Here is a 23,711-nt window from a genome sequence, read left to right as displayed (position 1 = left end):
CTATGGCCCAGGGGCCACATGAGGTGGTGTGATTGTATTTGTTCCCATTTTGTTTTTTTACTTCAAAATAAGATATGTGCAGTGTGCATAGGAATTTGTTCATAGTTTTTTTTTTTTAAACTATAGTTCAGCCCTCCAACGGTCTGAGGGACAGTGAACCGGCCCCCTGTTTAAAAAGTTTAAGGACCTCTGGTTTAAGGCATTAACCTCAAACTACTGGGCTCAGCATTCCTCCTGCCTCAGCTTTTTTCATTTTCCCAATGTGCTAGGACTACAGATTGAAATTAATATGAAAAAGCCAGAGGCTGTAAGATGGGAAATGCTAGAGGGGCCAGGAGATGTGTCTAAGCCAAACAATTCGTAGCAGATGTAAAGAATCTATATCCACCATCATCTCATGATATAAGAAATTGGGATAACTTGGTTGGTGAGATCAAAGAAGAAGAAAAAAATGAGTAGTTGGAGGGAGATGCAGCTTTAAACAAATTATTTCAGCAGATCTATTCAGATGGTTCCGATGAAGTTAAATGTGCCATGAACAAACCATTCACGGAGTTGGTGGGACAGTTCTGAAAACCAACTGGTCTGATGTAGGTAAAAGAAAAGTTGAAATCAACCCTCCTGATGATATGGAATGGAAAAAATACTAAATAAATTAATTTGCTTTCACTGTAAAAAAAAAAAAAAAAAGGAACAGTTTCAGCTAAATATTATCATCCTCAAACAACTGAATTAAAGCACAGATGTGACTACTACATCTGCAGAATGTCCATTATTCTGTCATTTCTCGTGTATATTCGATTTGAAGAATGAAAAATTCTAATTTTATTAACTGGCGGGAAAATCCCTCTTTAAAACACTGATATATGTGAAAGATGGCTCTTAAGTACATATAAGGTACACAAATGCTTCATGTTTCTCTAAATACACTTATCCTTCAATATGATTCCCCAAATCTCACAATCCTCTACCAATAAAACTTTAGGAAAAATCTTTGACAAATTCATTACCTGACAGGAAGGGTTCGATCACCTTTCCTTCTGTCCATTTCTCTTTGGGGAACAGGATACCAGCGAAAATTGAGCTTCCAGTTGAATCCACCATAGGTCATGTCAGAACCTGCCATGTACTCAAAAGTATCATCGCTGATCACATCAATAATAGGACATACCACTGTTTTCCTAAAAGCATAAAAGCAAACTTAAAAAGCTTTCAAAATGTTTGATGCCTACAATAAAAACAGTATGACAATTGTATTCTTAGTGTTTTTAAAATAAAAACATCATATTAAAGACATTGGTGGAAACCTTTTATGCTATATCCTACAACAAACTAGCATCACAATTATTATGTCTACTAGGTGATGACCTTGTCTCTTTTTCATTCATACTTTTATGTATTTGCCACATGTAAAATACTTAAAATGTTTCAAAAACGATACTTTCACTACAACATTTAATCATTTTAAGGTAAGACTTTTCTTTAAAAAAAACTCTTGCACATTTGTATTCTTCAGGGTTTTTTTTGCTATTAAAACAAGTGAACATGTTCATGCACATAATATTTTCTTTGTTTTTGCTTTAAGAGTAAACTTCTAACAGTAAGATTACTGAATTAAAGGTATGATTCTTCACTGCTTTCCAGAAGTGTTATATGTATATATTTCTCCTTGTAGCTTCCCCATGATGTTATCAACTTTGGATATTATTTTCTTAAATTTTTGCTAATATAATGACATTAAGTAATCTCTTCGGATTTTTAAAATGTGGGTTTTCTAACTATTACAAAGAATACTTTTTCTGAAGGTTTATATTTCTTCGTACAAATTGACCATTACACTTAATTTTTTGATTGGCACTGTGATGTTCTTTAACAAATCTGAACAAACTCACAAAATGACCCCAGAGCTTTCTAAAGAGAAAGGCTTCTTACTCACAGCGTTTGGCAGCCACATTTTATAGAATGTAATATTCTGCCCATCCAACGGGTATCTTATTAAAGAAATCCTCCCCTACCCCAAGATCATAAAGATATTCTCTTATATTGTCTTAAAAATAAGTATATTTTTGTTTTTCAAATTTAAGTCTTTAATCCTTAAGGAACTGATTCGGGGTATGATATGCACTAAGTATCCAACTTCATTTATTTTCTTCAAGGACTGTTCCAGCACTATTCATTTTCTGGTCCTTTTTCCTCTGCTGTAATGATCAGTGCCTGCTCTGTCATAAATCTATCTAAATCAAGTGTGCATACAAAAACGGACTGGTTTCTAGATGCTACTCTATTTCACTAGTTTATTTGTGGATTCCTGCATCAATATATCACTGCCATAACTAATATAGCTTTAAAATACGGCTTGATGTCTAGTAGGACAAGCCTTACACCTGACCCCTGACTTTTTGTTCTTTTTGCATTTCCACAGCAATGCCAGCCTGCCCAGATTCGCAAAGAAAATTTCATTGAGATTTTAATTAAAAATGCATTGAATTTATAGATTGATTTGGGGAAACTGATCTTTTTATGATACTGATTTTTCTATCTATGAACATTATCTTTTCTATTTAGATTTATCAGTGCATTTTAACTGTTTAACATGTCACACATCTTTTGATAAACATACTCCTATGGACGGTCTATGGTTTCCATTGCTATTATAAATAGTGTCTTTCCTTTTGACATATTTTCTAACTATTCCTTGTTGGTGTGGAGAAGCAACTGGCTTTCTACAGTGATCACCTATTTGGCAATATTGCTAAATTCTTATTATTTTGTATAAAGGTTGTTTTTCTTCACAGATAAGCGTATCATCTGCAACTGACAATACTTGTTTTCTTCTTTCTAATAATTACTTTATTTCTTGTATTACTACAAAATCTAAGACTTTTAATAATTCTAAATAGTGACTCGGGTATTCTTATCTTGCTCTGTATCTTTAAAAAAATTTTTTTTTACAGGGAGGTGCCTGTGGCTCAGTGAGTAGGGTGCAGGCCCCATGTACCAAGGGTGATGGGCTCAAACCTGGTCCTGGCCAAATTGCAACAAAAAAATAGCTGGGCATTGTGGCGCCTGTAGTCCCTGCTACTCAGGAGGCTGAGGCAAGTGAATTGCCTAAGCCCAGGAGTTGGAGGTTGCTGTAAGCTGTGTGATGCCACAGCACTCTACCCAGGGTGATAAAGTAAGATTCTGTCTCTACAAAAAAAAAATTTTGACATCTCTCCATTAACATGAAGTTGGCTTACTAAGCCTTTTTGTTTAAGCTATGCTTTCTTGGATTAGTAAACTGCCATTCTTTTAATAGTTTGCTAAGTTTGCTAAGTTTCTCATTATAAAAATGGATGTTAAATTTTAGAGAACCCTTTTTTCTGTACCTATGCAAGTGATCACAGATGTTTTCAGGAAGTTTGTAATCATAGTTTTAAAAATATGTTAAAGTGGCATATTAGATGAACTGGTTTTGTAGTATTAACCTAAACCAATTCGTTATATTTAGTATACACAGCATATACATATAATATACATACTCCTGCTTCAGTTTGCTGGTATTGTGTGATTTTTATACTAGTGTTCATGAATAGGTACGGGCTGTAATTTTCCTCATAGTTCTTTCCTAGTTTTTATATTAAGTAACACCAGCATCATAAAAAGAGTTTGGTTGGGGCTGGGCATGGTGGCTCACACCTGTAATCCCCAGCACTCCGGGAGGCTGAGGCAGGTGGACTACTTGAGCTCACCAGTTCCAGATCAGCCTGAACAAAAGCAAGACCCTGCTTCTATTAAAAATGGAAAATTGAGACAAGAGTTGGAGATTGCTATGAGCTATGATGCCACAGCACTCTACCCGGGGTGACAGGTTAAGATTCTGTCTCAAAAAAAAAAAAAAAAAAAAAAAAGAGTTTGGCTGGTTCCCTTCTGAATTCTGTTTAAATTCTTAGGAGAGACTGTTTCCCTTCTTCTCCTCCATACTAAGGTTGAGACAGGCAAATTTTCTTTAATGTGGTGGGATTTATTTTTGTTTTTATACTGAGGTATATATTTCAAAATTTTGGGTTTATATAGGTGTCTGCAATTAATCTTTCCACCTTAGCAGGGACTAGATTTGTCTCCTATCCTCTGGCCTTGTCTGTCTGTCAAGGCAGAAGCTTAGTGTCCCTAGAACTCAGCAGAAACTCTCCAGTGAAAGCTGGCTTTAATGTCTGGACTGCTCATTTGCTGGCACTTCATACTGAGATCTGCAAATTTCTTACTGTTGTGCCAACTCAATGATGCATTTAAAAATCTGTTTGCCTTTTAATCTGGCTTTTCGAGTTGGAAAAGTTATTCAGGATATTTAATTCACCATACCGTCTTAACTGGAAGTCACTGTGGGTGTTATTTCAGCTAATTCTCTTCCATACTTCTGTCATCACCTCATATTGCTTTCTCTCTATGGGTTCAGGCTCCTGTTTCTAAAGGTTGTGTTATCTTTATGCAAGCAAATATTTCCTAAATCAGTCATCTATTATTTATAGATGATAATTTACACACTCTATTTCTTTGATTCTTCACAGCAATGTTCTCTTTGCCAAAGCTGTTGTACTTTCTCATTGCCCCAGTGCTGGTTTTTCCTATTTATTCATCTTTTAAAAGGGACAGATGTAGGTCCAGTATTTGCCAACAAACAGAATAGATGCTGTGGTTTACTCTACCCATGCTCCAGCCAACCAGTAAAGTTTACCCCACTAAACTCTAAGCTTTAATGTTGACACAGACAACCGCTAGCTCCAATTGCAATGACAAGTAGAAATTCAACTAACACAGGTCTAACAGAGCCAAACAACAGGGAATTCTTTGAAAATTGGGTAACGTTAAAGACCATCACCTCAGGCATGCAATGCACCAATGTTCTTCCTGTAGTATCTAAGACTGTGGTGCTTCCATAAATACCATGTCAGGACACCAAGTGCTTCCTTTTCCTTCTGCTACCTCTTGGTGCACTACATGGTGAGAGCTATAGCCCCAAACAGCATGTAGACAGAGACCAGATGACCTGCCTGCCCCGGTGTTGGTCTCAGAGAGCAGGCACAGGTAAAGGTTTTATCCGCCGCCCAGTCTACTGTCTACTGTTCTGCTCCTATATTCCCAGAAGGTGCTTCCTAACATTCCTGCCAGGCTTTAGAATGTATTCTTCTTATTTCATTTAGAGTGCTCTTAACAGTTATTTTAAAGGAAACCTGGGGGGCAATTACTCTTATATTTATTAAAAACATAGAATTTTATAACTTCACCGTTCAGGTTAGGACAAATGTACTGAAAACAAACTTAAAGATGACAGAAAATTACCTGTCCTGTTTGATCCTGGCTAAGAGAGGCTCCAGCCAGCCCACTGTGCACTCACAGTGAGCGTCCAGAAAGGTGATCACTTGGCCTTTAGACACGGCAGCTCCTTTTAACCTAGCTCTGATCAGTCCAGACCGTTGTTCCATTCGAATTACATGAACTGGTACTTTCAGTTTTTTCACATAACTCTCTAGAGGCCTTTTCAAAAAGTCTGAAAAATTAACAAAGCAAAACAATAACATGAAAAAAAGCATGACTTGGTACTACCCAGATGTAAAGCAATATTGATTTATAATACTCATTCAACAGGTATTTGCTGGGCACTGTCAGTGGGGTTCCTGACCTCAAACTTGTTTTGCAGGAATCCCGTTTTAAATCTCAAGACCACAGACTAGAGCTGCCTCTATCTTATCACATATGGAATTAGAGCAGTGCTTTTAGGCTCAGGCTTACCCAAGGATACACAGAGGAACGTTACTACATTTTTTTTTTTTTTTTTGCAGTTTTTGGCCAGGGCTGAGTTTGAACCAGCCACCTCTGGCATATGGGGCCAGCACCCTACTCCTTTGAGCCACAGGCGCTGCCTGACATTTTTTTTTTTTTTTTTGAGACAGAGTTTTACTATGTTGCCCTTGGTGGAGTGCCATGGTGTCACAGCTCACAGCAAGCTCAAACTCTTGGGCTCAAGTGATTCTCTTGCCTCAGCCTCCCAAGTAGCTGGGACTACAGGCACCTGCCATAATGCCTGGCTATTTTTTGTTACAGTTGTCATTGTTGGTTAGCTGGCCTGGGCCAGATTTGAACCCACCACCTTCGATGTATGTGGCTGGTACTGTAACCACTGTGCACGGGTGCTGAGCCACGTTACTACATTTCTATAGGTGACTCTGTCAGGTTCAATTCTTTTTCTAATCACGTGAAAGCATCAGTAATAGAAAGAAAGTAGTTGAAGATTATTAAATCTAGACTGCAACAGAGAAAAGAAACAGAATATGGAATAGCTATAGAGTTCAGAAAATCATGGAATTTCCTCAAAGGTAGAAATGATTATCTTGTTGATCACCACAGTCTTTGATGGCAGTTTCTTTCTTTCTTCTTTGAATCAGAAAGCAGGAAGTGAGGTCAAGCACAGAAGAGAAATGCAGGACTATAACTGCCAAACCAAACAGAGATCCTTAAAAGGCAAGTAGGTGTATGGAAAAATGTTTTTCAGAGGGAAGGGCAATTGAAAGGAAAAAGAGGAAAAGGATGGAAAAGGGGAGAAGGAAAGAATGTGGGTGCATGAAATCAACAGCTGTCCAGGACAGTTCTGATAAGAGGTCATGACCCTCTGGACACAGGTAAGGATGTCCTACTTCCAAAAGTTTTCTATTTTTACATGTTTGTTGATATGGGACAACCAAACATATGAACAGAAAACACAGTCCCTAATGCCCGCCTCCATATGTGATTGTTAAGCAGAAAAAGCACAGCTTCCTCAAAGCAAAGAGAAAGGATTTTTCATATCAAGTTAGTTTGTAGAATTTATGCCAGAGAAATCACTAATGGTAATACGGCCAAATGTCTTTCCCCATATTAGTCCCCCATATTATTGGTACGAAGAAGTAACCATAAGTATGAGGAAGTTGCTATAGGGAAGGAAATACTTGAGATAGAACTACTGGGACTCCGAGAGAGGCTGTCTTCAGACCTATTAATAATACTACTACTATCACAGGAGGGCCCCAACTGTATTCCTATATTGTGGGGTGGGACAGACAAATAAAGTGAAATGATTCTTGCCTTTGTTTCACTGGTAAGACTGAAAAAAAAAAATTATGAAAGAGCAAGGTTTGTGTGTCCCAGTACACCAGAATACTGATCAGAGAGCAGGCACAGGTAAAGGTTTTATCTGCCTATTACTATTTCTTTTTTTTTTTTTTTGTGGTTTTTGGCCAGGGCTGGGTTTGAACCCACCACCTCTGGCATATGGGACCAGTGCCCTACTCCTTGAGCCACAGGCGCCGCCCTACTATTTCTGCTAATATATTTCCCAGTATTGGGACTAAAAAGACAATCTGAGGGCAGTGCCTATGGCTCAGTGGGTAGGGTGCTAGCCCCATATACAAGGGTGGCGGGTTCGACCCTGGCCAAATTGCTACAAAAACAAACAAACAAACAAAAAAACCCTGCCAGGCATAGTCCCAGCTACTTGGGAGGCTGAGGCAAGAGAATCACTTAAGCCCAGGAGTCGGAGGTTGCTGTGAGCTGTGACACCACGGCACTCTACCGAGGGCAACAAAGTGAAACTCTCTTAAAAAAAAAAAAAAAAAAAAAAAAAGAATAGCTGAAAAATATCACTGTGATTTTAGGAATCAAATCTCAGGGTCAAAAAGATCTAAGTTGATTCAGAGAAAAAAGGTAAAGGTAATGCCGACAGAGAAAAGCAACATTCTGCAGTAGTAGGTAGCTAGCATCTTCTGTTTAGCCCAATGCTAGTCTTGTTACATATTTTATCTCAATCCTTTATAATGAATCTATGAGATTAAGTATTTTTATTACACTTTAAAAATGAAAATCTAAGGCTCAGAATATCACATGAATTTGATCAAGGTGATAAAGCTTGTTAAGGGGTAGACCCAAGATTCAAAGCCAGGTCTGTCTAACTTATCAAAGGAGTAGGGCACCGGTGGCGGGTTCAGACCCAGCCCCAGCCAAAAACTGCAAAAAAGAAAAAAGAAAAAGAACAATTTAGGGTCGACCATGGAAGCACCTGATCAGACACAAATTTAAAACAGTTTATGTCCAGAATTTGATAGACTCTCATGTGATAGGGTGTGAGATATATTCTAGAACTTTAGATCAGTCAAGGTGGGATATGTCATAAACAATGTGTCTCCCAACAAATATTCCAAAAATATTAGCTGGTTTTAAATGCTTCTTAAGAACCAAAGCGATTTGATCCCCACATTTTACATCTCTCAAAGCTATGTCTATGAACAAAATAAAAAATGCATGGTACCGTGTGGTGTGGTGACTCAAAAACTTACTCTTTCACAAGTTTTCTTGGCATATTTGACATTTTTGTGGCTTTCATGAAATAAGACTAAGAAGTAGGTGTCTTCCTATCAGAAGACACAGAATTATGGACTTGGGCTGGGTGGGGGATTAGGAACTCATTTTACAAAAATGAAGCCAAGAGTTAAGTGAGTGTGGTTATAACCTACTATTTCATCTAAAAACAAGGGAGAATCTTGTTTATTAAAGTATCTTTACAACTATTGGCCTATAAATGGATCCCTAAGCATCTGCATCTCTTGTGAGGTTGTCACAGAGTGTGAATGTCTGGAATAAACTCACTGGCCACAATAACATCTGAGAAATATTAGCCAGAACTCTAAAGAGCAGCAGGGAAGAAAAAAGAATTTAGAGTCTAATAAAACTGACTCCTAATTGCTACTAAATATAAACCTCTGCTTCCTTTTGTAGAAAATGAGAAAAACAACAGTCCTTTCAGATTAGAAACATTATATAAATTCTAAGGCTTAAGATAACTTTCTGAGATGATGATTACATAATTTTTGACATAAACTAGGCTTTCATCCAGACTCTGACTTCATTACAGATCCTCTAACAGTAAAGTTGCATCAGAAGTGATCAGAAGTGAAGTACATGGCAATTAAGAGGTCAAGCCCTTGGTTTATACAGAGTCTGCATACTCCTCTACCATGCTAACTCTCATTTTCCTCATCAATAAAATGGAGATAATTATAGCACCTACTTCCTTCTTCTTTAATAAACAGAGTCACTTAGCAGGTTAACTGTGAAATCGAGTATCCTGAGGCCATGAGCAGACTGCATGCTGTACCATCTGGTGAGGAAGCTTGCACAGAGAAGTAAATGGGAAGATTCAATGACTGGTAGATTGTTCATTCATTCATTCATTCATTCAATCAACCAATCACTAAACAGTCATTCTAGACTGTTTGCTGTTTAACTGGCACTGTGGACACTGAGGAGATAATGGGGAGCAAATGGCCCTGTGGTCTATGGAGGGAAGGCAGACATGAGACAAGTAAGTAATTACAACTGGGGTAGAGCTATGCAGGAGGAAAGAGTATTCTGAGATGTTTTCACAGGGACATGACAGGCCTGGGGAGGTCAGGAAGACTCCTAAATAAATCACACTTTAGCTAAACCCTAAAGGAAGATTAGATGTTATCTAGGCTGGGGAGATGGCAGAGATGTTCCCTAGAGAAATATGTTCTAGGGAGGGAGAACAGCACCAGGACAAGTGAAGGCCCTGGAATAAGAAGGAGGATAATACCTTTAACTAATCAAAGGAGAAAACTGTGGGCAAAGGGTGGTGGTATGGGGGTGGGGTAGGTGGAGAATGGCTCAAGACATGGCTGGTGATGCCAAATGGGGCCAGATCCTGCAGGTCTTAGAGGAGGGGTGTTAGTCCGAGAAATGACATTACCAGATCTATGCGCCTTTAAAAAGCTCCCTCTGCGTGCAGCGTGGGGAACAGAGGGAAGGGGTAAGAGAGTAAGTGGGGGATCAGTCAGACTAGTCAGTTTCAGAAGTCCAGGTGAGATGGTACCTTGGCTGTGTCTCATGAAAAAAGCAGATTTAAAGAGTTACATAAATGTGGAGAGCTTGTTCTAGTTTCTGGGCCCAACAATTACCACTTAAAACAATGGCGCCAAACAGAATTATATTATAGGATTCTCAATCCGGATAGCAAAAACCAGTATCTCATGGTTACCGGATATCAGAAATCATGACACAGACATTTGAGGCTTTCCAGATTAGGGACTCTGGGGTGGCACTCAGGGACCCTGCCTAGTGGCTAAGAGACTCAGGCAAAGTGGTAAAATAGCACCTGCTCCCACCAATTTTTTAATCACAGATTTATGCAGGTTGGGGTGTTAAGTAAGGCCTGCATGAGGGCAGTGATAGAGATAGCTGGTATATTTGAGTTTCTTTTGTCACCTATTGTGAATCCATGCATCTGTCCAATTAGACCATATCCTATAAAACTTTACTATTCCATAAGCCTTCTCAGGCATTCACAGAATAAGAGAAATGAAAAAATAATTCATTTTATCTCAGGATAAATATCTGTCCTGGAGGAATATTTAATTTAGCAATTATCAATATAAAAGAAAACTAAGCAGAAGTCAGGTGTTGGATAAACATTTGTATAAATTGCTCCTTATATTAACTTCAGTTAATTTTATTAAAGATGGATTAACTCCCAGCAAACAAATTATCTGCATGAGGTTTACACTTCCATTGCCAACAGTAATTTTTTTTTTTTTGAGAGTCTCAAGCTATTGCCCTGAGTAGAGTGCCATGGTGTCATAGCTTACAGCAACCTCAAACTCTTGGGCTCAAGCAATCCTCTTGCCTCAGTTTTTCTTTTTTTAGTATAGACAGGGTCTTGTTTTTGCTCAGGTTGGTTTTGAAGTCATGAGCTCAAGCAATCTACCTGCCTGAGCCTCCCAGAGTGCTAGGATTACAGGCATGAGCCACCAGGCCCGGCCAAATGTGATGTTCTTAATTTATAACAGCTGTCATTCATTTTGACCTTTAATTATGCTATGTATTATACTATTGGAATGTTTTGTGTGATTGTAAATTATCTCTTTAAGGTAAAACAAAGAGGTAAGATATAAGGTATTTGAGAAGGTAGGAGAGTATACTTTATTCTTCATTTGCACTAGGACAACCTGGCAAAGTAACAAGACTTAAATTGTTATCAGTGCATAAATTACTCTCGATAACCAATAGATGATGTGAACAAACTTAACTACTGTTATATGCACATATTTAGTGGGAGGGGCTAGGAAGGACAAAGTGTATACTTGACTAAGTCATCTTGGCAGATGCAATGAGAGAACAGGCAAGGAAGTTGAAGATTCTAATAAAATATGGGTCATGAAGTTTAAGGCTGAAAATGGAAGGAAAAGCAGTAGGGGGCTATTTTCTATAGCTCCTTCCAAAGTTATCTCATGTGGACACAGTGGAACATACAATACCAAAGACTCCTAAATAGATGTGCTGCGAATAAGAAAGCTGAGAAGTGCTGGGCATCCCAGTTTAACAAGTTTCTTTACTGACGGACTAAGCAGAGCCTTTTCTACATAGCACTCTATAGAGTGAAATCTCCAAGGACTGAGGATAAATACTGTTGGGCAAGGCACCTTTAATTACCATATCCTTTCCCAATAGAGTGCTTCATAAAACAGTTTGGGAGATTCTAAGCTTGTGAAAAATTCTGAGATTCTTGTAGGATATTTGGGCCAGAATCGCTGTAGAGATTTAGCACGAGAGTCATATTACATATCACCTTTTCATCCTTCCTGATCCTTACATGCCCCTAACTAGAGATCATTCCTGAAACTTAGAAATGGACAGAATAGGGAAACCTAAGACAAATCTGGAGAATGAAGGCTCACTCACCAAAGGCTCCACTTTGTTGTTAAAGATACTTCCTATTATGCGTGGAACTAATTTTTTCTATTCATGGATGTAAATAGGACCCAATCTCTCTCTACTGACCCAGGGCTGCTGCTTCCCACAGAGAAAATCCTAACAGAACGATGTGGTTTTGTCACTGTTCTGCATAATTGTTTACATTATATAGTGTTTTCTTTTTAAAACAAGATCAAGGTGCAACATAAATTTAATTTAATTAAAGTAATAGTTTAAGTTTCACAGGGATGTGCTTTTTTGCATATGTGAATGAGTCTGAATGGCATAAATACTGTGGGGATAAACTAGAAGTCTGTATAAAATTATTAGGTTAAAAATCATAACAACTAGTTTTCTAACCATTAGTGACAAAAGGTGTAGCATATGACTGGCATTAAAATTTAAAATTTACCTCTTTCACTGGCATCATCTACTAGAACAATTTCTTCTATCATGTGTCTTGGAGAGCGATTAATGACACTATGGACAGTTCGCAGCAGTGTGCTCCAAGCCTCATTGTGGAAAACAATCACCACACTCGTTGTAGGAAGATTATCTGGATACACCTTTGTTTTACACCTAGAGACAAAGCAAACGCCTTTATACAAAGTGACTGTTATGATTGCATAATAAATGAATCTGGACTAGAAGGGGGTGACAGAACAATAATAGCAATTTGCCCTAGTGGTGGAACTCCTGGTACTCTTTCATTTATTTTTGCGTTAATGTTACATGTTTAATAAACAGTTTCTATTTAAAGTCATATATATAGATTAGAGCTATTCTGAAGATCGTTTATGTTCTTAAAATGAAGCACTCCTTCCTGATGAGTATTTTCAGTTGATTCATTTTAACAAAGAATGAAATAAGACTGTATATCAATCCCAATCCAACTGTTTTTCAAGAATCTAACTAGATAAAAAATTAGAACTACTGGAATTTACTCAATGGAATAACCTAAAAAACATATATATACCTTCCAAGAAGGAAGAGAAATAAGACAGGTATTTTTTACTGATACCTACTATGTATTAGGCTCTTAATCTTCCTAGTCATTCAGTAAGGCAGATACTTGGAGCCACAATTCACAGAGGAGAAACGGAGGACAGAACAATGACGAGGCAGCAGGGCCTGAGGGAGACTCCAGGGCCCAGGTCACGATGACCGGACTCCTGCTGCTGCTGCTGCCTCCATCAGTACAGTTCAACACCCATCTTGCTTGGTAAAGCCAATTTATGCCTGAACATGCAATCATCAGAAAGACCAAATACATCCAAAATCGATACATTGATTGCATGTTTCTCTTACTTTGTTAGGCAGCCTGGTCTCTTCTTCGAACCTTGTTAGTTAGATGAAACTACTAGAGAACAGGCTCTGAGGAAACAGTAACAGCAGTAAGTAATCAGATCAAGGGATGTGTTTTGGAACAGAAGCCCCCTGAACAATGCATAAATAACATTCTCGGGTACATATTGTACAAGCTGCTCCAGCATTCACTTTCTTCCCTCTCCTCTGTATCAAGTGCCCCAAGTGCTCCAGGTGATTACGCATCAACAGAAGTGAGAAAAACACCAACAAAACTCTTCGTCTGACGTGGCTAAAACAAACCTTAACACACAACTCTACCCTAGGTTGGCTGGCAGATGGAAAAAAAACAGAAAAGGGAAAGATAAAAGATGATTAAGTAAAGGGGCTGAAAGAGGGAGAGATGGAAGGAGAGGTCACTGTAGACTTTGTCCCTCTCTCCCAGGAAAAAAGGTTAACACACAGCTTCCCTTGTCCTTCCTTATATCCCACCACAGCCTCTCCCATCCTCTTTACCACTCCCAAGACGCCCTCTCACAGCAGGATCCCAGTCTCCTATTGCCAACAACCTCACCATCTATCCGCTGATCCACAAGAGCCCAGCCTCGTTTCCACTGCACTGTCCAGCCCCCTCTCTCTGTGCCCGCTCTAAGAGCCACAGGAAGGCCCACACAGCCTGCCTCCCTCTGCTGCTCCCTCCCTCCAAGTCTGGGCTAAAGAGGGGGGGGCCAAAAGACTAGCTGTTTAGGCTACAGGAAAAAAAAAAGTGTTCTTATTACTCCTGGTGATATTTCTGAAAATAAATTCCCACCAAAACTCTGTTATAAATGTGTTATTGGCTTGGCGCCTGTAGCTCAGCGGCTAGGGTGCCAGCCACATACCCCGGTGCTTGCGGGTTCAACCCAGCCTGGGTCTGCCAAATGACAATAACAACTGCAACAAAAAAATAGCCAGGTGTTGTGGCAGGTGCCTGTAGTCCCAGCTACTTGGGAAGCTGAGGCAAGAGAATTGCTTAAGCCCAAGAGTTTGAGTCTGCTATGAGCTGTGACACCACAGCACTCTACTGAGGGCGACATAGTGGACTCTGTCTCTAAAGAAAAAAAACAGAAAACATAAATAAATAAATGTTGTGTTATAAATGTGTATTACAAAAGTGGTGGCTAGATTATTTATCTACACAGTGAGTGCTAGGTTTCAGTTTCATCCCAGGTAAGCAAGCCGAGACGCTTAGGGCTTTTACGTGAGGAAGCATCCTGGATGCCTTACTCACAGACGACTTGAACAAGACTTTCAGGAATAGTGAGCGTGTGGGTAAAAGTGGGTCAGAAGAAGAGCTTCCTGCATCATTTAGCTGAATTATATTATGTCATATACAATCTCTTTTTCCAAGTTAATGCTACTTATTGTTACAGTAGAATTGGGAAGCAGAAAACAGCCAGGGTGGCTATGTAGCTGCTAGCTTACCAAAACAATGACAATAATAATATCAAGTGAGACAAAGAAGAGGGCTGGGCCAAAGGCACAGTGTACAAACAGTGCTGACAGCTACGCCCATGGCTAGGAGGCAGTAAGGAAGGCAGAAAAACCAGGAGACAGCAGGTTCTGCAGAGGAGAGATGACAACCCAGATTCTTGGATGACACAGAAGAATTAAATTAAAATTAAATTAAAGTGTATGAAAAAGAAGTACGACCTTAAGAACACTAGAATGAAATGGAATGGAGGCCAGGAGCAGTGGCTCATGCCTGTAATCCTAGCATTCAGGGAGGCTGAGGTGGGCGGATTGCTTGAGCTCAGGAGTTCAAGGCCAGCCTAAGCAAGAGTGAGATCCTATCTCTACTAAAAATAGAAAAAAAAAAATAAAAACCTAGCTGGGTATTGTGGTGGGCACCTATAGTCCCAGCTACTTGGGAGGCTGAGGTAAGAGGATCGTTTGAGCCCAAGAGTGTGAGGTTGCTGTGAGCTATGATGCCATAGCACTCTACCCAGGGCAACAGAGTGAGATTATGTAAAAAAAAAAAGTGGCACCTGTGGCTCAAAGGAGTAAGGCGCTGGCCCCATATACTAGAGGTGGCGAGTTCAAACCCAGCCCCAGTCAAGAACTGCAAAAAAAAAAAAAAAAAAAAAAAAAAAGAAAGAAAGAGATGGGATGGAAAGTCAGAAAGAGAAACAAATAAATATCACGATCCAGAAGAACAGATGACAAAAACGAAATTCCTAAATCAGTTAATTATTCAGTGAATGCAACAAATTAGTAAAGAATAATAATCTCTCAAAGCAAATCAAAAAATATAGAGAGAAGGGCGGCACCTGTGGCTCAGTGAGTAGGGTGCCGGCCCCATATACCGAGGGTGGTGGGTTCAAACCCAGCCCCGGCCAAACTGCAACAAAAAAATAGCCGGGCGTTGTGGGCAGGTGCCTGTAGTCTCAGCTACTTGGGAGGCTGAGGCAAGAGAATCGCCTAAATCTAGGAGTTGGAGGTTGCTGTGAGCTGTGATGCCATGGCACTCTATCAAGGGCGATAAAGTGAGACTCTGTCTCTTAAAAAAAAATAGAATATGGAAAAATCATAATGACTCTCAGAACAGATATGAACACACACTCACAGACACACCTCTACCTGGAAAAGCCATAAAGCACTTGAGAAAAACCAGAGAGTCTTTCAGCATTCTAGCTAAGACTTTCCAATCATAAAACCACCTGTCCATGGGGGTTAGGGGGAGTCCGTAGGACACAGACCTGAGGTTGAGCAGAAAGGCCACGGGCAATGTTTAGCAGGCAGCTTTCCTTTATCCTGTTTCAATTGAGTTTTTCACCCTCAGTTATGAAAACTAGCCAATGTAAGTTTATATTAACATTTAAAAGTTGCATATAAGTTTAACAGCAAGGTCTGGTTTAGGAATAGAGGGAAGTCCTAATGTTTTATTGAAATATATACATACAAAAAGTTGACAAATTCTAAGTGTATTCCACAAAGTAGCTTCCTCAAATGGCACCCAGATGCAGAAACAGTATTCCCAATGCCCCAGAGGCTCCTTTGCGCCCCCTTCCAAGGGAACCGCTGTTAGACTTCTACCATTATGTATTAGTTTTGCCTGTTTTTTTGAACTTTACTTAATAATGCAAAGAACTAGTTTTCAAACCTCGAGTTATAACCTCCATACACATTTAGAAGACCCAAAGAGCTTTTATGGGTTGTAGCTATTGATGTTTACTGCTTCACGTCAGGAGTTTGAGACCAGCCTAAGCAAGAGTGAGAAATCAGCCAGCACGGTGCAGTGGTGGGCATTGGCAGCCCCAACGACTTGGGAGGCTGAGGCAGGAGGATCACTTGAGCCCAAGAGTTTGAGGTTGCAGTGAGCTGTGACGATGCCACTAAACTAGCCTGAGTGAGACAGTAAGACTATCTCAAAAACCAAACAAACAAAACAACCCAATAATATAAAACCACAGGAATCCACAAACACATACTGTGTTAGATATCAGAAGTGCATCATCACTGTGACGCAGTGTGTCCATTATTCATTTATTGCCTCTTAGCTTCAAATATACCTTTCATTGCCTGCTCTGTGAAAACGGAGCTGGCCCCTACTCACCATTTCTCCTTTGCAGGAGGCATGATGTATATATAAGTTTTGCCAGAAGAGGGTACTGGAGGGACACTGCAGTGGAAGAAACTCTCCTTCCTGGTTTTGGTGTGTTGTTTTGTTCTTCCCATGGTGTGGTGCCAGCAGAGTGTGGATGACACCCAGACCATTTACTCACTGAGTTTCAACAGTGCCCTCACAGATAGATTCTCAGTGACTCTCCCAGGTACCCCAATAGTTGGCTACCTACACACTGAAAAAGTGGTTCCCATTTGCCAATTCTGGCTCTGATTTCCTGCCCAAATGCAAACTGAAGTATATCTCCTGCTTGCTAGGCCTGCCTACCAGTCCCCACTGCGAAGAGTACTGTGCAGGTCTGGCCAAGGGCAACCAGCAGCCTTCTCCACCAGTAAGGATGGGGCTCCTAAGTGTATTCCCAAAAACCTTAGGGAAGGAGCTCCCTTCCAAGGGTTTCCTTCCTTCCTCAGTACTCTCCCTTAACCCTAGGATATTATCTATAATTATGTTTACCCCATCTTAGTTAATAATTATTTAAATTAAACTTCTCTGTTCAAATTATTATGTGCTTTCTATCTTCTGCCTGGGTGCTAACCCATATAGCTTCTCAAATTCCATGGTATTACTCGCTGAAGAATAAAAGCAAAACAGGCAAACAATGTCCTAGTATCATTATGAAAACTATTCTGACCTTGCAAGCTCCTGGACAGGGTCTCAGGAACCCTCAGAAGTCTGAGGACAACACTTTGAGAAGTACTGATACAGGGTATACATGTTCTTTTGTGTCTGAATCCTTTTGTTCAACATTATGTTTGTACAACATCCATGTTGTAACGTGCAATAGTTTATTTTATTGCTGCACAGTATTCCATGAATATGTAAGTTATTTTTCCATTCTACTATTAAGGAATATTAGTAGTTTCCAGTCTGAGCTATTATGAAGAATGCTGCAATCACCACTCATGTACATTTCTTCTGGTGATTATGGGTATGCATTTCTGTTTTGTTGGGCAATAGGGTATATAGAAGCTCAGCTAGAATAAATACTGTGAAACTGTCTTCTAAAGACAGTGTAACAATTGACGCTGTGCGTTAGGGTTCCATGTGCTTCACATACTCACCAGTATTTGATATTGTGGCATTTTTCATTAAATGACTTTAGGGGAGAGGAAGAGTAGTAAGTTCTATGAATTTTAATGTACAGACTCATATAACTATCAGGAAAAGGAGCAGCTCCATCTCCCCAAAGAACTCCCTCATGCTTTCCTTTTATGGTCACACCCTTCCCCACAACTAACCCCTGGCAACAAGTATCTACTCTCCATTACTATAGTTTTGACTTTTCACAAATACATAAATGGAAGCATACAGTGTGTAACTTTTTTTTTTTTTTTTTTGAGACAGACTCTCACTATGTTGTCCTGGGTAGAATGCTGTGCCGTCACAGCTCACAGCAACCTCAAACTCTTGGGCTCAAGTGATTCTCTTGCTTCAGCCTCCAAATAGCTGGGGCTACAGGTGCCCCCCACAATGCCCAGCTAGTTTTTGGTTGCAGTTGTCATTGTTTAGCAGGCCCAGTCCAGGCTTGATCTACCAGCCTCGGTGTATGTGGCTGGGGCCCTACCCACTGAGCTACTGTGCTGCCTACAGTGTATAATTTTCGAGACCGGTTTCTTTCCCTCAGTATTGTGTCGCTGAGATTCATTCAAGTTGTATGACCAGTAGTTTGTTACTATTTATTGATGAATAATATCCACTGTATTGATACATCAGTTTATCCATTCACCTGTTGTTTCTAGTTTGGGGCCATTATCAATAGGGATGCTATAAACATTCATGCACAGATTTTTGTGTAAACAGGTTTTCATTTCTCTAAGGTAAATATCCAGGAATGGGTTACAAGGTCAGTATAATTTTATAAAAAACAGCCAAACTCACCCTTTTCACATGCATATAGCAGTAATCCCCTCTTCTCTGTAGGGGATATGTGCTAAGAACACAAGTGGATGCCAGAAATGAAAAGGGTGTGTGTATTTCACAAGAATGGAGAAGCATGAATCATATGTATTCAATTTTGATATGAGGACAATTGATGACAATTAATGACACGGTGGGGGTGGGAGAAGGGGAGAGCAGAAAGAGAAAGGAGGAGGAAGGGGTGGGGAAAGGAAGATCAGAGAGGGAGGGGGTGGGGTCTTGGTGTGTGCCACACCTTTTGGGGGAAGACACGATTGTAGGAGGGACTTTGCCTGACAAATGCAATCAGTGTAACCTGGTTTCTTGTACCCTCAATGAATCCCCAACAATAAAAAAACAAAACAAAACAAAAACCCAGCCAAACTCTTTGCCAGGGACTATATAGCACTTTGCATCCTCACCAGAGGTGTATGAGATTCCCTACTGTTCTTTATCTTTGGCAGCACTTCATATTGACATTATTTTTTAGTTTAGCCATTTAAATAGGTACAGAGTGGTAACTCATTATGGTCTTAATCAGCATTTCCCCAATGGCACATGTTCAATTTGCCATCCGTTTTCAGGGAAGTGTCATGTCCCTTGCCTACTTTTTATTGCCTTCACATTTTTTATTGGGTGTATGTTTAAAAGTTCTTTATATATTCTGGATATCAGTTCTTTGTTAAATATTTGGTTTGCAAATATTTTCTCCCGGTCTGTAAGCTGTCATTTCATTCTCCTAACAGTCTTTAACAGAGGGAAAGTTTTAAAATTTGATGAAGTCAAATTTATCATTTTTTTTTTCTTTTATGAAATCACACTTTAGGTGCCATGTCTAAATACTCTTTGAACTCCAGTTTCTCAATAATTTCTCGAAAAGGTACAAACTTTCAAGTCTTTAGATGTAGATCTACAATCCAATTTGAGTTAATTTTTATATAACACGTGAGGTTTAGGTCAAGATTCATGTTTTTGCATATGGACATCTACTAGTTCCAACCATTTGTTGAAGGCACTGGCCCCATATGCCAGAGGTGGCAGGTTCAAACCCAGCCCCGGCCAAAAAAACTGCAAAAAAAAAAAGAAAAGACAACCTTTTTTTTCTATTGGATGGCTTTTGCACCATTGTAAAAAGTCAAATAGCCATATTCACATGGGTCTATTTGGGAACTCTCTAATCTATTCAACTAAATGTATACATCTCTCTGTCAACATCACACTGTCTTGGTTATTGCAGCTTTACAGTTAAATCTGTAAAATGGGTACCACATTTCCTACAACCTTATTCTTCTTTTTCAAAATTATTTAGGTATTCTATGTTCTTTGCCTTTCCAAATCAATTTTAAAATTCCTTGTTGCGATTTTAAGTGGGACTTCATTAAATCTATACATTGGGGGGAAGGGGAGAAATGATACCTCTTGAGTCCCCCATCACAAGTAGAAGGCTGGGTCTTTAGTGTCCTTGCTCTGCTGTGTACTTCTCAGGACTGTGTTTTGTGTTCTTGGACACATGATGGTAAACAGAGAAAAGAAAGCAATGGTGATTCTACCCATGCCCTGGGGACCACAGTTTCTCTGGCCAATGAGAGGGTTCTCTTACCACAGTTTCACTTGCTGACTGGTCACTGCCCCCATCACTGCACTGCCTTGGCAATATGGTCAGGGGGGTGGGGTCTTAAAGAGGGGGAAAAGAGAAAACAAGAGAAAAATGAGTTTTTTTCCCCTGCTGTCTCTCGAATCATTTGTTGTTTCTTAGACAGAAAGGAGGACTTCCCGTGGGGCTCTTTTCTGTCTGCATCCAGGGTGCACTTCTGAGTTTGTGGCTGCCTTCAATACAACGTTGAATGGAATGGTGAGAAGAGATGGCCTCTCCTTGCTTCTCAGGGGAAAACTTTTAGTCCTTCACCATTAAGTATGATATGACACCAAAAGCACAATTTATAAAAGAAACATTTAATAAATTTGACTTCATTAAAATTAAAAATTTTTGTGCTTCATAAAGTACTATTAAGGAAATAAAAAGACAAGCCACAACCAGGGAGAAAGTATTTGCAAATCATGTGTCTGACAAAAATCTGCATATAGAATACATAAAGGACTGTTACAACTCAATAAAAAGTAGACAAATAACCCAATTAAAACATCAAAGATATAAGAATAGCCAATAAGTACACACAGGGATCCCTCTAATATCCCTAGTTGGTGGGAAATGCAAATTAAAATCACTATGAGATACTACTTCACACCCAATAGAATAATGTTAATGAAAAAGACAGGCAAAAGGAAGTACTAATGAGGATGTAGAGAAACTAGAACCCTCATGTATTGCTGGTGGGAATGTTAATGGTGCAGCCAATTTGGAAAACAGTTTGCCAATTTCTTAATAGTTTGTTATTGCATGACCCAGCAATTCCATCCCCAGGAATCTACCCAAGAAAAATAAAAACAGATACCCACACATTCTTAGCAACATTATTCATTAACAGCCAGAAAATGAAGACAACTCACATGTCCACCAACGGCGAGGAAAGAAATAAAGAATAACGGTGGGCATTATAAAAGGAACAAAGGACACGTGCTTGAAGAGCATGAATCCCAGAAACAGTATCCTAGGGAAAATACCCTGACAAAAAGGCTACCTACTATGCCATTCCATGTACGTGAAATACCCAGAAAAGGCAAATATATAAAGACAGAGAGGATCTTAGTGACAACCTCGGCCTGAGGCTAGGAGTGGGAAGGGAGGATGATCGGGGGGGATCTTCTTCAGGTGATAAACTAAAGTTGTGACAGGTGCATACCCACACAAACTGACTGGGGATCACGGAATTATATGCTGTAAATGGGCATATTTCTTTGGTTTCAGGAAAAGATGGAATAAGTGTGCTGCACTGTCTCTCCCAGTTAACAGGAGCATAATCTGGATAGAATACATTCAAGCAGACTCTGAAATGTAAATGGTAGCAGACTGAGTGGGGAAGAAGCCCAGAATGCAAGTTCTACTGAAACGGTGGTGAGTTTACCATTTCCCCCTCTGGCATTAGTCAGGCCAGGCCCAGTCTGGAAGTGAGCACTGGATGTGAAGGCAGAGCCCCCAAGAGGAGCCCTCTCCTTCATTTGAGCGATGAGAAAGGATATCCTAGAGGTCAGAGAGTAGAGAAAACTCCTTCCCACGCCCTCCCCAAACCTAGCAATGTGAGAAGCAATGCATGGAACAGTGACTCCCCTGGGGGTGGGAGAGGTCAGAATTATTTGAACAACTTTCTATGTCTGGGTTTTCAGTTTGATCAAACTTATACATGAACATAAAGAATCAAACCTCCAAAACTTGTTTAACAAACAAACAAAAAAAGCCATTCCCTCATTTCCCTGCCATTTCTCCCTTCCCATAACGCAATCATTTTCAATTCTTTCACCTGTTTTTCTTCATATTTACTGACCTAACTCTAAGTCTTATTGTCTGTATATTTATTATATACTTCCTGATTTTTTTCCTATTTCCAGGTATCATACAGTGACCTCCTACTATAGCATATTAAGATTTTGTCACTCCTAGCTCGTCCCAACACATGTGCTTCCCAGTCCTCAGTCTCCCAATGTTCGGTTACATCATAATGTAATGTTCCTATTAAATAATGACTATGTAAAATGCTACGCATAGCTGGGTTGTCTATTATGAATAAGTTTATTTTTCTGGGCAACATTTCCCCTCTACTTCATCCTGGATTATTTGTTCTTCCTTTTTCTTAGTTTCCTGTGTATCTACTACCAACTTCAAACCCAGAGAGCACGTCCTAAGAAAGGATGAGTGGAGATGGGCACATTTTTCAAACTGTACCATCACTACCATAGTGAGCTGATGCTACCAATAGAAGTGAGCTACACACTGGGGTGGAGCTGGAGTTGATGAAAATCCCTGGTTTGTAACAATGAATGAAAATACAAATGGTTTCATTTATGTTCCCACAGACAACACTAAGTAAAAGAGAGCCTACATAGGGAGCACTCCTAGTTAAGTGAGCTACAGGATTACTGAGCTAACTCTGATTCGGGAAATTCACTATGTACTCTGAGAGTCAGCTTACATTGAGTACCTGCCTTCGTGATGTTTCTGTAAATAAAGAGATTAATTAAAGTCTGCTTAGGATATCACTATCTTAGCAAGACTTGGTTGACTGGAGAATCTACACACATGATTTCTAGTTCTAGAAAGAATGGTATAGAGACTGGCTGGCTTCACTTCCTAGCAGAGAAAACAAAAAATAATCATTGAGCTTTATGCCAGCAGTAGCCCACCAGAGCTCAAGTGGGAAGATGAGAAACCTCCCTGAGCCACAGAGAAGTAGAAAAATTGGACCCACACATCTGTGACACCCCTCCCTCCATTCTGCACAGCACCAAAGGCATAGAAAATTTCTCCCCAATTCATCAACTGGAAAAAGTAAAACTGAAGTGGTCAACCAGCTTCTCTACCTTCTTGGGTTCTCTGGCAGAAGACCTCTCCTTGCCTTAATCCATAGGTAGCATGGTGACTGCCTGAAGATGGAAGTAACTCTGAGAATAGGCAGAGATAAACGGAAGAGGCAGGACCACCATCTCCAGCCTCAGGAACTCTGCTCTGCCATTCAGCCCAAAGAGACACCAAATAGGACTGGTTGTTCAGCAGCACCACGCTGTAGGAGGTACGGCTCCCTAGGCACAATCCCCTAGTCAGCCTTCTTATACTGCTGGGATAATAATCTCTTTGCAGTCTCTTCTATTTGGGACCACTACTACAGCTGAGAAGATCTGGGCTAAGGAGCCACCTATAGCTGAGAAAGAGGCAATGACCTAGCAGTGAAAATCTGCTCAAGGAAAACCAACACAGGCCAGAGGGAGAAAACTGGAATAAGTGACTAATTCTTCAGTGTAAACACATAGACATATACCCACAAAAACAATAGGAAACAGGGAACCATGACCTCCCCAAAAGAAGAGAGCAAAAACCCAGCGACTAACCCTAATGAGATAGCAAGCCCTGAGCGATGTGATCAAGAATTCAAAATAGTGATTTTAAGGAAACTCAGTGGTC

At 39.9% G+C, this 23,711-nt stretch overlaps 1 protein-coding gene across 6 annotated transcripts in view; it reads right to left on the bottom strand.

Moving 5' to 3' along the window:
* GALNT1 (polypeptide N-acetylgalactosaminyltransferase 1) overlaps positions 1-23,711 on the bottom strand; it is a 145,276-nt gene that overhangs the window by 26,950 nt on the left and 94,615 nt on the right. For all 6 annotated transcript variants that reach the window (XM_053571570.1, XM_053571569.1, XM_053571567.1 and 3 more), the window contains 3 exons: positions 12,188-12,354; positions 5,320-5,527; positions 1,011-1,181 (listed from right to left, as the gene is read on the bottom strand). In XM_053571570.1, the coding sequence (XP_053427545.1) occupies positions 1,011-1,181; positions 5,320-5,527; positions 12,188-12,354 (546 nt within the window). The remainder of the gene's footprint in view (positions 1-1,010; positions 1,182-5,319; positions 5,528-12,187; positions 12,355-23,711) is intronic.

This window comes from Nycticebus coucang, chromosome 19, assembly GCF_027406575.1.
Source record: "Nycticebus coucang isolate mNycCou1 chromosome 19, mNycCou1.pri, whole genome shotgun sequence".
Classification (NCBI taxonomy): Eukaryota; Metazoa; Chordata; class Mammalia; order Primates; family Lorisidae; genus Nycticebus; species Nycticebus coucang.
The sequence above is the reverse complement of the archived record's forward strand: the minus strand, read 5'-3'. Positions and strand labels throughout refer to the sequence as shown.